This window comes from Plecotus auritus (genome assembly GCF_963455305.1).
Source record: "Plecotus auritus genome assembly, chromosome: 9".
Taxonomy (NCBI): Eukaryota; Metazoa; Chordata; class Mammalia; order Chiroptera; family Vespertilionidae; genus Plecotus; species Plecotus auritus.
Window position 1 is genome coordinate 149,414,758 of NC_137783.1, and position 16,508 is coordinate 149,431,265.

Sequence of the window (16,508 nt, forward strand, 5' to 3'; positions counted from 1 at the left end):
CCTTAGTATGCCACTCCATATCTACCTACTTCAATTACCATAATATGCCAATGAGACTCAGCCTTACGCCAGTAACTCCTTCCTTAGGCCCAGAACCATAGTTACCTACTCAACAATTCTATAGGCACCTCACATTCAAACTGTCCAAACTTACTCAAAACCAAACTTATACTATTTCCCTCAATCTCCAAACCTGCTCTTCCTTCAGTGTGCACTATTTCAATAATTACAGTCACCCACATGAGAAAAACTTGGGAGTTATCCTTACATGTACCCCCTTAACTTCACCCTCCACACATCCAACGAACCAAAATCCTATGATTCTATTTTCTCAAAACCTCTCTAATTCTACTGTCGGCACTCTCAACTATACCACCATCGTATCTTACCTGAATCTCTACAGTAGCCTCCTAATTGGTCTTATCAAATCCATTCTTGCTCTCTCGATCCTTTCTCTATACTCGAGCCAGTTATTAGTCCAAGCATTTTTTTTTTTTAAATCCTCATCCGAGGATATTTTTTCCATTGATTTTTTAGAGAGTGGAAGGAAGAGAGACACATCGATTGGTTGCCTCCAGCATGCCCCCGACCAAGGCTAGAAGCCTGCAACAGAGGTACGTGCTCCTGACTGGAATTGAACCCTGCACCCTTCAGTCTGCAGGCTGTTGCTCTATCCACTGAGCCAAACCAGCTAGGGCTAGTCCAAGCATATTACTCCTCTGCTGAATGTCTGCCTTTCCTGCTGCCTTCAGGATAAAACCCTACTTGGACTGACCCCTAACAACCTTGTCAAGACTCTCTCCTCCACTCTCTTCTCTCGTTACAATGGACTTTTTGTTTCTGTTTGGTTGGTAAGTTCTTCAAACATGCCAGATTCCTTCCAACCTCAGGGTTTTTGCATGTGCTAGTCATTTCTCTTTTAAAGTTGGTTACCTCTTACTCACCCTACAGGTCTCAGCTTTAAAGGCTTTCTCAGGAAAAGTGTTCTCTGACACCTTTTCCCACTCCTGAAGTTTAGATCAGGTTTATATACTCACTGCATCCTGTACTTACCTTTACAGTCCTTTGTGTAACTATAATTAAGTATTTATTTAATGTCTGACTTCCCCACCAGACTGTAAGCTTCATGATAGAGAGACCATGCCTGTCTTATCGCTATATCTATAGCAAGCTTTGCATGGTGTCTGACACATGGTTAAAAGTGCTTGCAACATTTTCTCATTCCTACCATTAGGCTTTGCATTAGCTGGTCCCTCTACCTAGAGTTCTGTTGACCCAGATCTGGACCCCTAAGTTCTTGAACTTCACAAAATTGGCTCTTCATCACTCAAGTCATAGTTACAAAATGCCTTCTTCAAAAGAAGCCTCTACTGATCACCCAATCTCAAGAAGTTATTCCCATCATAGAACAATTTTATTACCCTTTTAATTTCTTTGAAGTATTCAACACATCTGAAACCATAGTATAGTATTCAGAAGTCTAACAAGGCAAGGCCCAAGCAAAGTGTCTGCCACAGTGTAAGCATTCAACAAACATTTAAGTGATTGAATCTCCTGAATGAGAAAATATGACATGGGGAACACCCCAAATCCATCAGCAAAACATTTACAAACTGTGCTCCAATAAAGTTGAAAAAATGGCAGTATTAGCCTGGTAGGCTTGAAAGCCAGACTGCCTACTTTGAATCCTGGCTCTTTCCCTTCTTAACTGGATAACCTCAGACAAGTTACTTAGCTGCTCTATGCCTCAGTTTCCAAACCAGTAAAATGGGAATTAGAACAAAGTGCCAATACCAAGCACATAGTGTATTATTATCCATTAGATTGGGCTTTTCCTCCCAATGTTTCAAATACACAGGGTGACTTTTCCTTTATCTTATCCACCCCAAAAGGGCCACCATTATTTTTGTACACTGCACAACTCCAAAGACATCTTTCACATAGATTAAGACATGTGAAGAGCACCTTCTAGACTTGTGCTACATGGTAGCACCATCTCCGAGTTCCAGCAACCCTTTGTGATAATCAAAAGATCCAATGATCAAAAGGCACAAGAAACAAGGAAGTACTTTGGAAACTTAAAAGTATTATAAAATGATCACTATATTTACAAATGTACATTCTCTTGAGGTCAATGTCAGAAAGAAGGTTGGCCAGATTACTGCTCTGTGATCCAAGGCTATAAAGAGATGGAATAATAGTCAGGCTACCTTGAATTCACACTGAGGGCTACAACCAGCCCATGAGGTTGTTTCTCAGGGATGGTCATGGGTATTCAGCTGCAGGGCAATTCATAGTATTTCAATATTTGCTTACATCTAACACTGCAGCTTTTATCCCATTTTTCTATCCTTCAAAGAGAATATCAAAAGGAAATTTCTTGTTGTAACATAATTATTGATCTCAAGACAGTGAATACTTATTTCGGATACCCAAATAAGTTGATCTTAGGATAAGTTAAGTGGAGTAATAAACCTGCAACTGAGTTGAGGATTTGTCATGACCATGAAGTTAGCTTTGTGAAAATTCAACAAAAATGCTTCATGCTTACTTTGGGCGAAGCCAAAAACAAAATCTGAGAGTGCTTTCAAGATGTTTTGTGATAGACTTTAAATTCAAAGATGAATAGCAGCTAATCAGAATAACATACATAGAACAATCTACTGATTTTCAATCTTACACTACTGACATTTTGAGTCAGATGATTCATTGTTGTGGTCTGATCTGTGCATTAGGATGTCTTACCAGCATCCCTAGACTCTACTCACCAAAATACCAGTAGTACTCCCCTAATCCAACAATAAAAAATGTCTCCAGCCCTGGCCAGTGTAACACAGTGGTTAGAGTGTCATCCTGCAAACCAAAGGGTCTTGGATTCAATTCCCAGTCAAGGGCACATACCTGGACTGCAGCTTCAATCCCTGGCCCTGGTCGGGGCATGTGCCAGAGGCAACCAATCCATGTGTCTCTCTCACATCGTTTTCTCTCTCTCTTACCCTCCATCCCTTCCACTCTCTCTAAAAATCAATGGACAAAATATCCCCTTAGCCTGGCCGACGTGGCTCAGTGGCTGAGCATCAACCTATGGACCAGGAGGTCACAATTCAATTCCTGGTCAGGGCAGGTGTCCAGGTTGTGGGCTTGGTCCCCAGTGGGGGGCGTGCAGGAGGCAACCAATCAATGATTCTCTCTCATCATTGATATTTCTGTCTCTCTCTTCCTCTCCAATCCTCTCTGAAATCAATAAAAAAAAGTATTTTTAAAAAATATCCTCCTAGGCTAAGGATTAACAACAACAAAAAGGCTCCAGATACTGCCAAACTCTCTTTACTGGACAAAAATCACACCCAGATGAGGATCCCTGCTTTAAACAAATCTGTTCCAACTGTCTAAAACATCCACCCAAGTTCTCTTCTCTTTCTTTCAAAAATCCCTCCCTCTGATCTTCCTGGGAATCCAGATTTAACCTCAGAGTCCACCTCAATTCTTCAATTGCCTTTGCCTCCAAAATCCTCAAAAATCAGTTATTTAACTCCCTCAATGACATGTCAGTACTCTTGTTAAAACCACAACTGGTGATAGACTTAATATTAGTACTCAGGGTTCATGATCCCTAATCAAGCACGCTTTTCCATCATAGCACATTGCTATCCAGCAGTCATCAAGTTTTAACAGTCCTTCACTGCCAACATGTCTTGCTTCCTTCCACCCCTTACTTTCCATTTCTACTACTTATACCCCAAAGCAGTGGTTCTCAAACTTTTTCATGAATCAGAATCACCTAGCTTATTAAAACACATTTTGTTGGTCCCTAACCCCAGAGATTCTGATTTAGAAAGTATGGGGAGGATCCAAAATGTGTGTAACTAATATGTTCCCAGATACCCAGATAATGCTTACGCTGCTGGTGAGAGGACCACTCTTCAAGAACCACTGTCCTAGAGTTCAGGTACCTTTCACCTTAAGAGGTAACTTATTTCAGTACTCTTCCAGACCTAAAACTGAAAAACTACTACTTCTAAAATTTTGATCAAATTACTATTCAATTAAAAATAAGCCACAACTTACGGCTATTTTCCACACGTGGCTTTTCGTAATTGTTTAAAATGTGTGCCCAACAGTATCAACAGTGCCTCCCTCCCAAAACAAATCTACTTTAATCCTACTAATCTAATGGATATCTTTAGAATAGACCTTATAGACTTCCCACTCCATAATACAGCTTCTGCTGTCTTTACCTCCTACAAGGCCACCCTCTTCCCTCCTCCTCTCTACCTACCTGAAGGAGGCTTTCACCACTGTATTTGCCAAAACCACGTTAGGTCACTATCTGCTGCCTTTTATCTTTATGGTTTTAAGTTTTTACCAAGTACTCACAGATAGAGAAAACCCCCAAGAACCTAAAATTTAAAACAGAAAACAATGATATAAGTGACATGCATAAATAAAAGGCCTGACATATACATAAACTACACAAATACTGGTGTTTTAATAGATTAAGTGCAATCAATTAAAAGTTTACAAAAAGAATGTGCCGATCTTTTTTAAAATATGATTAAACACCGGCTGTCAAAAATTTATAGCTACCTCATTTAGGATGTTAAGCAGGCATCTGTTAGGGAAGAAAATTTTAAAGTAGAGAAAGTACTAAGTTTAACCACTTCCTACAACAAAAGTGGGTATCATTTGTTTTCTGTATGAAATGCACCACAAGAGAGTTGGTATGTTGTGAAAGAAGAAACATGGGGTTCTACTCCAACTGATCTTAGGCAAGTTGATCAAGGCCTTCCCCAAGCTTCCATTTCCATAATTAAAAGAAATTAAGATTTAAAACTATACAGTTTACCTTACAGGATTGCTTTGAGGGTACAATAAGGTAACGTATATTGAAGAACATAACCTATTAGTTAGCACATGATAAGTGTTTATTGAGTTTTAACTTTTTTTTTTTAATGAGAAAGCACAATGCAAAAATACAGTGTTATTCCAAAAATAAGATAAACAGAGCAAACTAATGAGACCTGAGTAAGTATGTCCATTTCCTACGGAAAAAGTTTTTTTAAAGGATATAAAATAAAGAATATAAGTCCCTCAGTGTGGTATACAGTAAATGTATCAATTCCCTGACTTAATGGCCAAAACCAACACTTGAGAATAACATCACTTGCAACTTCACAACTTTAAGGTTGTCTAAAAGTCAGCAAAAACTTGCCCTAGCTGGTTTGGCTCAGTGGGTAGAGCAGTGGCCTGTGGACTGAAGGGTTCCAGGTTGGATTCCAGTCAAGGGCACATACCCAGGTTGCGGGCTCAATCCCCAGTAGAGGGCATGTAGGAGGCAATCAATGATTCTCTCTCATCATTGATATTTCTCTCTCTCTCTCCCTTCCTCTCCGAAATCAGTAAAAATATTAAAAAAAAAAAAAAAAAAAAAAAGTCAGCAAAAACTTTGACATACAGGGTTTAGAACAGGATTAGAGGTAAAACTTAAATTCACCCTGAGCTTTTAAAGTTTAACTAGACATTTTATTTTTTTTCTACTGGCCCAAACATTACAAATGTGTTCATCTGGTATATATGTGTATTAAGCATAAGTTTTTAATCTGTTATAGCTTAGACTTTCTGGTCCTTATGTACACTGCAAGATCCAATACCCAGATATTTTGCTTATCCCTGTGCACCAAAACTCTCCTCAATTCTAGTGGCCTATTCCTAGCACTCAAGAAAACTGGTAATACAAAAAAGTATTTATGAAGGCTTCCAACAACATAAACAAATACTGATTGAGCACTTTCTATGTTTAGACTGAGTATCATCTTTTTTCAGGCTACTTATTGAACACTTTGTATGTGTCAGACACTGTTCAAAGCATCCAATATACACCATAAACAAAAACAAAGTCCCAACTCTCAAGGAACTTACACTAATGGAGAGATATGCACAAATAAACAAATTTAAGTATGGTAGCTAATGACTGGTGCTCAGCAAAATAAAACAAGAGAAAATGATAGAGCTTAAATATAGTCCTTACTCTGGGTCTCCAAAATACAGTTTACTGTGGAAGACTGATACATAAAAATAAAGAATTAGATCCCTCGCCCTAGCTGGGTTGCTCACTGGTTAGAGTGTAGGCCCACAGACTGAAGGACCCTGGGTTTGATTCTGGTCAAGGGCATATGTCCAGGTTGTGGGCCCGATCCCCAGTATGGGACATGCAGGGGGCAGCCAATCAATGATTCTCTCTCATCATTAATGTTCTCTCTCTCTCTCCCTCTCCCTTCTTCTCTGAAATCAATACAAATATAATTTAAGAAAAAAGAAGTGATGTTAGTTGTGGGTGCCCTTTATCAAGTTGAGGAAGTTTCTTTTTATTCCTACTTTGTTTTTATGGAAAATGTTTGAATTTTGTCAGATGCTTTTTTTCTGTGCCTATTGATATGATCATGTAACTTTTAAAAAAATTATATTGATATATGTTACATCAATTTTTAGATGTTTAATCAACCCTGTATTCCTCTGATAAATTCCATTGGTCATGCATGGTGTATGATTCTATTCATGTTACTAGATTTGGTTGGTTAGTATTTTATATTCATACTAGAGGCCCAGTGCATGAAATTCATGCACAGGTAGGGTCCCTAGCAGCTGCCGGCCAGGGCCTTCCTTCGTTCTGTGCCGCTCCCTGGTGATCAGCACACATCATAGCAAGCGATCGAACTCCCAGTCAGTCGAACTCCCGAGGGGACACTTTGCATATAGGTTTTTATATATACTAGAGGCCCGATGCATGAAGATTTGTGCAAGAATGGGCCTTCCTTCCCCTGGCTACCGGCACCACCTTCGCTCCGGCCGGAGCCACCTTTCTGCCTTCCCACGCTGCCCAGAGGCCCGGAGTGGCTGGGGTGGTGCGGAATGCCTACATCGTCACCATGGCGTCCCACCCTGCCCCCAGCCGCTCAGCACATGCAAATTAACCCACCATCTTCGTTGGGTTAATTTGCATACTCACCCGATTGGCTGGTGGGCATCGGAGGTACAGTTAATTTGCATCTTACTCTTTTATTAGTGTAGACTAGAGGCCCAATGCACAAAATTTGTGCAAGGGGCTTGGCCCTTGCAGCCCTGGCTTCATCTGGAAGGTCGGTCAGCTATCCGGTCTAATTAGCATATTACACTTTTATTATTATAGATTAATAAGGGATATTGGCCTGTAGTTTTCTTGTGATGTCCTTGTTTTGTTTTAGTATCTGGGCAATGCCTCACAGGATAAGTTAGGCAGTGTAACCTCCTTGTCTACTTTTTGCAGTGTTTGTGAATAATTGGTATTAAATCTTTATTTTTTTTATTTATTATTTTAAAATATATTTTTATTGATTTCACAGAGGAAGAGAGAGGGAGAAAGAGATAGAAACATCAATGATGAGAGAGAATCATTGACTGACTGCCTCCTGCACTCCCCCCTGCCAGCACTGGGGATTGAGCCCAAAACCTGGGCATGTGCTCTGACCAGGAATCAAACCGTGACTTCCCCAGTTCATAGGTTGATACTCAACCACTGAGCTACACTGGCTGAGCATTAAGCATTTACTTTAAATACACATTATTTTGCCCCTGATTTTCTATGCAGTAAGTAAGGATTACTCAAAATTGGTGTGATTTCAAAAACCTGAAAGATCATTAATTATAATTGCAATGAACAACATAAACTGATGAACAAAAACAGATCCAGAGACCGAGAAACATCTATCAGAACGTCAAACCTAAGGGAAGGTAGTGGAGAGTGGGGGTAAGGGGGAGAGATCAACCAAAGGACTTGTATGCATGCATATAAGCCTAACCAATGGACACAGACACCAGGGGGGTAAGGGCATGAATGAGGGGGTTGGGGGGGTAATGGGGGAATAAGGACACATGTAATACCTTAATTAATAAAGAAATTTTAAAAAATGAATAATTAAAAAAAATTATAATTGCTAAGGATTTAACTAACATTTTAGATTAAGGAACTGTACAATATTATGCTGAACATTCCCTATAAATGAACTTAAATATAAATGGAGAGTCACAAACATCCAACACTACTCTAACACTTTATCTCCTAAAATCAAATGAAGAAATAAAAGGTTCCATCTTTAGTACCAGTCAATGTTTCTTAATAAGGTCCTACATCTAAATTTATTAAAATACAAAAATAGCCCCAGCTGGTGTGGCTCAGTGGATAGAGCGTCAGACTGCGGACTGAAGGGTCCTGGGTTCGATTCCAGTCAAGGGCACATGCTCACCCCGCGGCCTCAGGAGGCAGCTGGTCAATGATTCTCTCTCATCACTGATGTTTCTCTCTCTCTCTCCCTCTCCCTTCCTCTCTGAATCAATAAAAAATATCTATTTTTAAAAAATAAAAAATAAACCATGTTTACCTCTGGACAACCAAATAATCACCAATTATTAAAACTAAAGCTTCTGTTCCTCTCCTCAGGTATACCAATTTGACTTGGAGATCTATCTGGCTTTATTCTAGGAATCCATACACTGAAACTACTAATGTTTTTCATTAAAAAAAAAAAAAAAAAAAAAAATGTAGTCCTGGTTGACATGGCTCAGTGGTTGGAGCATCGGCCTTTGGACCCAAGGGTCATGGGCTTGCATGGGTTCAATTCCCAGTCAAGCACATGTATCTGGGTTGCAGGTTCATTCCTTTCCTCCCCCCGCCAAGTTGATGTTTCTCTCTCCTCCCTCCCTTCCACTCTCTCTTAAAAAAAAAAAAAAAAAAAAAAAATCAATGGGAAAAATATCCTGAGGGTGAGGGTGAGGGTTAACAAAAGTCTATGTCTTGCTTTGAAAAAGCCAAACAGGATCTATTTTATCAGTTTATTCTGTTCATTAACCAGGAAACTTATATGCATATATGCATAGCCAATAGACACAGATAATAGTGTGGTGAAGGCCTGGGAGGTGTGGGTGCTGGGTGGACGGGGTCAATGGAGAAAAAAACAAACAAACAAACAACTGGGACATCTGTAATACTATTGACAATAAAAATAAAATAAAATAAAAAAGCCAAACAATATTTACCCTCCCATGTCATTTCCTACACTACAAAATAAGTTTTCTGGTTCCAGAAAGTAGAGTCAATGCCCAGATCTACATATACACATCATCTTCAAAGGTACAATTCTCTTCCACATGTATTAAGTAAATAATAGTTTGGTAAAAGACAAGCCAACTTTAAAAAACTAGCTATTTCTGATATTTTAAAAATTAGTTGTCATAAAGATGATATAAACCTATCAAATTTTACCAAATTCATCATCCTGTGTGCTTGAAATAGCTATGTCATTAAAAGGATATATTCAATCATGAATATAGCATTCTTATTAGTATGCATACAACTTTTTTTTTAAAGATAGGTAAAGGATCGCCCTGGCCGATATGGCTCAGTTGGTTGGAGCATCTGCCAATGCACTGAAAGGTCACAGGTTTTATTCCCAGTTAGGGGTACTAGGTTGGGGGTGGGGGGTGTCATATGGGAAGCAACCAAACGATGTGTCTCTCTCACATCTATGTTTCTCTCTCTCTCAAATAAAATAATAAAATGCCCGTCTGGCATGGCTCAGTGGTTGAGCATCGACCTATGAACTGGAAGGTCACAGTTCAATTCCTGGTTAGGGGACATACCCCAGTTTCGGGTTCAATCCCCAGTGTGGTGTGTGCAGAAGGCAGCCGATCAATGATTCTCTCTCATCACTGATGTTTCTCTCTCTCTCTCCCTCTCCCTTTCTCTCTGAAATCAATAAAAATACATTTTTTAAAAAAAAGATAGGCAAAGGATTTTGAATACAAAAAAGTCATTCTTGTTCCTAAATGAGTTTAGACCATTTAAGGTTCTGTCCCCAAAAATAACATGAAGTAACAGTCAGTAATAGTAGTCAATTACTAATTCAATTAAATTTGACAAATATATACTGTATGAGACCAACATAAACTTTAATCACCAAGCCAAATTGATAAACCTGTCATTTTGCCTTTCACACTTTATGTTCCATGGCCAATTACTGTAAAACAACCTAAGTTCTATACTATGACCTACTTTAAAGATAGACAAGGTGTTAAAAATGTACATATATATAAACTACTATAAAGATTAGCCTTTATGCCTTTATGTTAGTCTTCGAATTGTTCAAATAATACCTAATTAACCAGTAGAGAATTCTGTAATACGAGCACTCACTGAAGAGATATTAAAAGTATGGTAGGCAAACTGCCACATAAATAAGCCACCAATATGTTCTCATATCAAAAGTTATGCTATGGAAGGGATTTACACTTCAGATATAATTTTGTCATGTAATCTTAGAAAGGAAAACATGTCACCCTAAACTTCAAAATTATCACCCAAAATTCTAAGTAAGAAAGATCCCCCAAATATGTGGTGTACCTTCTTACATAAAATGACTATAATTGCACATGAACCAAGAGGAAAAAAACAGGTTAGATAAGGAAAAGATTAACTGTGCAACAGGTAGCAATCACTATAATTAACAAACAAACAAAAATCTTACCAGGACAAAAATCATAGATTTCTTGTATCTCCCTACAACTACCTTGTTTTAAAAAAATGTGAAAACTTTTGTTTGATGAAAGGCTCTTCCTTTGAAAGACTGGATCCCAATATCCCTTAGATATGTATGTAACAGGTCAACAATTCTACAAGTTTGACATGATAAGCATAATCTTTCTTTTTTTCCCAAAGAAAGTTTAATTCAAGAAAAGTCAAAACAAAATAATTCCTAAATGTACAAAATTCCACTACTGATACACTTTCCTTGGAAAAGTTAAAGATAAAGAAATATAATCTCAACACATGGATTAGAGGAGGCAAGTCTCTGAAATAAGGCTTGCCGGAACACATACCTCTGGATATACTTGCCAATACACTCCACACCTTTTTACCAATCACATCAAGGGGAAAAAAATGTAGTCTTTTCTCAAAAAGAGTAGAGATCATCAACAAATGGATCAAAGAATTACTCTTTTCCCCCCTCCAAACTAAGTCTAAAAAGCAGAGCCAAATAAAACCAGCATAAATTCCTTTAGTGTCTTCTAGGTCTTTCAATTCACCAAATTTCACATAATAAATATAATTTTGTGGCTTTCCTCATACCTCACTCTACAAAGACAAATTCAAATTTCTGAAATATATGGTGAGAATACTAATAAAGCTCTCTTGACTAGGGAAGCAAAATCAAATTCTTAAAGTCCAATAGGGAAACCTTGAGAAGAAAGCAGGGCCTAAAGAACGCATGCATATTCATATACACATACAAACTAATTCCCTCCAAATCATTACTAAGTAAAAATTTCCTTCAACAAGATGTCATGTATCATACATTCCTCCCAAAATACAAAATACAGAACTTCATCAGCATCCAGTATTTTACCTTTTCTCAACTCCCCACTTCCTTCCAAACCTATCCCAAGTATTAATTTGTTTAAAAAAAAGACTCAATAGTTTTACTCCCCAGCTCAAGGCCACAAAACCTGGCACACCATAATCTTTAAAAAATTTTATCAAACTATCCTTCCTCTAACAGTTTTGCCTCTGAAATTTACATTCTAATTTAATTTGAATTATTACAATGTCAATATTGCAAAATTAGGAATCCTTGTCACGCTGTAATCCGAAAAGTCCTCGGATTTACAATGGTTTCTATAGAAGTTAAAGGCTCCATATAGAACTCCATTTCCAATCAAGATGAATCTGAAGGCTCTAACTATTTGGCCTAAAACCCAAGTGAGGTAGTCATGATATACCTTCTCTCCTCTAGTGTACAGAAAAGCCACCTGAAAAGTTGTAATCACAGTATGTTCACAAATGGAAACATTATAGTTATTATACTTCAAAACTGAAAAAAAATATAACAAGAAATTACTAACCAATCTCTGGCTGTAACGAATCCTTTCTTCTTCGGGTTCCATCTCTCACTCTTCTGTTGAAATTACTGTAAAGAAACCACTCCAGGGCTGCCTTCTTCCTCCTTAGGAACCAGATTGATTGCAACACTGAAGAATAATGATATGAGCAGAGATGAGAACTCAAACTCAACCTTTCCTTCCACGGAAAAAAAGTGTTTAAAATATGTGTAAGTTAAAAGCTCTCCGAGAAATCTGGTTCCTCTTCATCTGTTTGGGACCTCTCTGCTCTTGGGCAAGTGGTTCCATGTCATGACCAACGTTAATCAAATTACAACAGTCCAAGGCCTAAGCAATAGGAGATGCTGGTTTCAGTTCCTTGTGGTCGGGCCACACCACTTGTTTCTCCCCACAGGATACAATTAGCAAGGATCCCCTTCATGGCAGCATTAGCAAAAAAATAAAAAATAAAAAGGGGGGGGGGGCAATGACCATGTGAAGCAGGTACTGAAGTAATCCAGATCCTAACCAAATTAGTTCTCTCTCACTGGTAATTAGAAACTAGAGGAAAGAAGGGCAGGCTAACCATAGAAAAAGAGGACAAGAAATTAGGATTTGAAGAAAGACTTCAAAACTATTTCCCACACCCCTCTAGAAAGCAACAATCTTCGTCTTCCTTCCTAAGGATTTTTTCATTCCCAAACCCAACCCAAGATGTGTACAACTCTGAAATTCAAGAGTTGTAAAATCAGGAACAAAAATTCCATCAGATACTTTGGGTAAATAAATAAAAACAAACGATTCTACCTATAGATATAAGTAAAATACATCTTTTCCAAAAATTAAATAAAGACAGGTTTGCACAACGGACTCAATACCACGAATGGTTTTTCTTTTTTTTTCTAAATATTCTTATAGAGATGATGGCTTCCATAGGGAACGCAGATTTGTTTTCCCTTTTCTAACTACATTACCGCCACGTTAATAGCATCCTTTCAAAACTGCTAGGAGACCAGAGGACCCGGTGACACAGTTTGTGAGAAGAGTTCGCGGCAGTGCTCTCTGGAGGAAGCCCTCGCCCCAAGTCGGGAGAGAAACCGCGTTTGCACCCCCTGGGCGAGGGTCGCAGGGGCTTGAGAGCAGCCGGGGCCGGAGAGCAGAAAACGGCAAATCGCGCCGGGCTCCCCCGGGGAAAGGCGTTTCAATGGTTCGCCCATCGGAAAAAGAAATAGAAACTTTACATTAAGTCTTTAGATAACACAGAGAACCAAACTTCCAAAGGGGGGGGGGGAGGGTAGAGAGGGAAATCTCACCGGGGGTTTTGCTCTTGAGTTCTTGACCAAAAGAGAAGTAAAAGATTCCAAAAACTGAGAGAAAAAATTAAATCCCAAACGTCGCCTTCCTTCGTTTTTTTCCGTGGATCAACCCAGTATCCAGAGAGGGTCAGAGCGACCCGGAAAAGAGAGGAAACAGTTGCTGAATCAAACCTCCTCTTCTGGCTTTGGAGACCGGGAGTCGGAGGCGTCAGGAGAGGGGAGCGCGACCCCTCGGCGCCGAGCCCGGGGCGCCCCCGCCTCCCCCGGGCCAGCGGTCAGCAGCCGGAGCCCGAGACCCGGGCCGGCCCCGGCCGCGGGAAGCACCCTCCTCGCCGTGCCCGCGGCCAGCAGCCGCCTGACCGTCTCCGGCGCCCGAGATCGGCGGCCGATCAGCTGAGACCGGCCGGCCCGAGGCTCCCCGCGCCGCCCCGGCCCCCCGGAACGCGGGCCCCGGCCCCGGGGGGCAGAGAGGGCGGGAGTGGCAAGGCGCGCCGGGCTGGGGGCCCGGGCTCCCCTCGCGTCTCCCCCTCAGCCCGGGCTCCGCGCTGCGGGACGAGCCCCCGGTTACTCCCCAGTCGCAGAGAAGGGATTCCGGGGGATGGGCCCCCTGGCGTTGCTCCTCCTCCCGGTGCGCCCCTTGCCCAGAATAGACAGAGCGGCGACAGGCCCAGCCGCTGGAAAGGTGCTCTGCGAGCCGCAGCCGCCGCTGCTGCCGCCGCTGCTGCCGGGGAGGGGTGTTGTTTCCCTCACACAGGAGGAGCCGCTGAAGCAGCCGCCGCCATTTTGAACCCGTCAGACTCTCACATACACACAGCTCCTCCGCGGCGCACTGCGCAGGCGCCGCCTCCCCACCCCTCCTCCGGCTTGCCTCTCCACCCCCCACTCCCCTTCAAGCCTCCCTACGCTCTTACCGCTCTCCCGGGCGCACGTGAACGCGCACGCGTCACTCGGCTCTACGCGGACACTCCGCCGGCGCGCGCACGCGCGGATGCGTCGGCCTCGAAACGCCCGCGCCCGGCGACGCCGACGCCGACGCCGACGCGGCTCCTGCCCCCCCTCGCATCGGCTGCTGGCCCTCCCGCAGGCCCGCTGCCCCCACTCCCCGCGGGCTTCCTTCCAGAGCTCGGGCCGGCCCGCTGCTCGCGCCTGCGCGCAGGCCACGGTGCCTCCGCGCGCGCTCTCCCCCCACACGCCCTCGTTCTAACACACAGACACACACGTACACTTCGCCTCTGTGACCCCGCCCCTCGCCGGCCAGCTGCGCCGGCGACCCTCCCCCACCTCTCCTGGGAGGGTGGTGACCCCCGACCCCCCACAAAGCACAACCACCCCCCCAGCAGTGAGAGAAGCGCCGGATTCCCCTGCAACCGCCCCAAACAGCCGGTCATATTCACACAACCTGAGGTCCGGGCGGCCTGGGCCAGGGCGGCCGTTGCCCGCCTCAAAGCGGGGTCTCCTGGGGTCAGGAAGCTGGGCCCGGCCGACCCGACCTGGGCGCCCCGCTCGGACCTGCCCAAGGCGAGGGGGCGCGGGGAAGGGACGCCTACCCGTCTGCTGCCCTCTCCTTGCGCCCGCCAGTGGGCCGAGGCCAGCCTGTCCGCCATCCCCGGGCAGGCCCGGCGCCCCCGCCGCGGGACCCGTCCGCCCTCGGCTCGGGGGGGCTTCTCGGTGCAGCGGCCTGGCCCCGCCTCACCCACTCCTCGCCGCTCCGAAGGGGCAGGAACCGGGAGTAGCATGTCTGTCCTGGTTTCGGCTACCCGGGGGCAGCGGGGGGGACTCCAGGCGCTTGACAAGGGCGTCCACAGGTACCAGGTGCCCCAGTGGTCTCCGCGACGGCCTGGGGGCGGCGGAAGCCGGCGCGCCCACGGCAGGCCCGAGGCGCCCGGGTAGGTGGCCCTGGAAGCCCCCGCTCCTCGGCCACGCTCAGGTTTCCGCAGCGCCGGTGCCCCCGGCGGCCCGGGTGGGACGTGACCCCGCCCCCGGCGAGTCGGGGCGCCCTCCACGGAGGGGTGCGCGGGCCGCCCCTAGTCCCAGGTTGGCATCTCTGCCCCGGGCCGAGGCGGGCGCGGGAGGCCCAGCCGGGAAGATGTCTCCTCTCGGTGCGCGCAGCTTCGCGCGAGGGTCAGCGACGGGGCAGCGGCCGCCCGAGGCGCGCCGGCCCTGCCCACGAACGGGCTCCCGCGGCTCGACAGCTGCCCGACGGGCTAGCAGGCAGGGGACGTCGACGCAGTCGGGCCAGAGGTATCTGAGCAACGCCATGCGAGCAGCCCAGCCGCGATCAGGGCATTCCCCCAGCCAATCTCGTGCTTTGGGGCCCGTTTAAACGATAAATCCCATAAAGGACCTTGGCTTGGGCGTTACGCATCCGGGTCCGCACCACTGGCTTGACTACACTCTTGCTGAGAGGTGTCACACAGATCTCCTCCTCCCGGTCTTGGTTTCCCACTCTTTCACCTCTGATTCCTGGGATGAGGGGATGGAGGAGAGAGGAAGGGCATGGAATGAATCATACAGCTTGCATAAACAACCTCCAACTCTTTGAGGAAGACTTTGGAGAAAGACCATTGAAATAATGATACCTTCTATTTCTATCAAGGTTTGAATTCTGGCATAAAGGCACTATTAAACCCAAGGTATTCTTTATTACCACTCTAGGTTTTCCTACATGCAAACTCTGGGAGTTTTACAGACATTCTGTACTTGGTTTCACAACACCCTTCGGAGACAAGCTGAAGTGCCAGGTAGCATTTTAAAGTCAGACACTTGAAGTATAGAAGGATCAGAGCTTGCATAGTTACTCTAACAGAGAGGAGTCCAGCACTCTGCAATAGCAACATCTCACTAAGATTTGTTAATATGGTCTCACCCTCTTGCATTCCAGTCATTGGGAAATATTTCCTCTGATATCAGTTTTGTTCAGACTTCTTAGATTTTCAGAGCACTGATACCAAGATCTTTACCAAAACTTTATCAGGCCTACAGTCTTCTTAAGTCTTTCAAATTATAGTAGATATTTAAAAGTCTTTCACACTGGCACCACCAGATGTGATCCCATAGGCATCTGGGTCTCTGTAGGTTTAGAAAAACGCAGCAGCTTGTTTATTTTGTTAAGTAGGAAAGATTTTTGCCATTTGTCAGATTAAGGAAGAGTTGGGCCTCATTGCTATTTGCAAAATAAGTGCCTTTATTTTCTTTCCACTCGTCCCTGTAGCCCACGGGGAAACAGAGAAAAGGAGGTCTCTTGCTGTAGGTCAACTTGGTCTTGCCCTTTATCTTAAGGTCCAG

General features: G+C 43.7%; 1 protein-coding gene across 3 annotated transcripts in view; it reads right to left on the reverse strand.

Annotated features, from left to right (window-relative positions):
* KDM2A (lysine demethylase 2A) overlaps window positions 1-14,877 on the reverse strand; it is an 87,553-nt gene extending 72,676 nt beyond the window's left edge. Inside the window, exons 1-2 of one of the 3 annotated variants that reach the window (XM_080641004.1) lie at window positions 14,771-14,877; window positions 11,932-12,057 (exon numbers count right to left, since the gene is read on the reverse strand). In XM_080641004.1, the coding sequence (XP_080497130.1) occupies window positions 11,932-11,973 (42 nt within the window). In that variant the 5' untranslated portion in view covers window positions 11,974-12,057; window positions 14,771-14,877. Of the gene's footprint in view, window positions 1-11,931; window positions 12,058-13,220; window positions 13,515-14,134; window positions 14,219-14,770 lie in introns of those variants that run through there. The other 2 variants (XM_080641005.1, XM_080641003.1) reach the window with 2 other exon arrangements.
* Window positions 14,878-16,508: the final 1,631 nt, after the last annotated feature.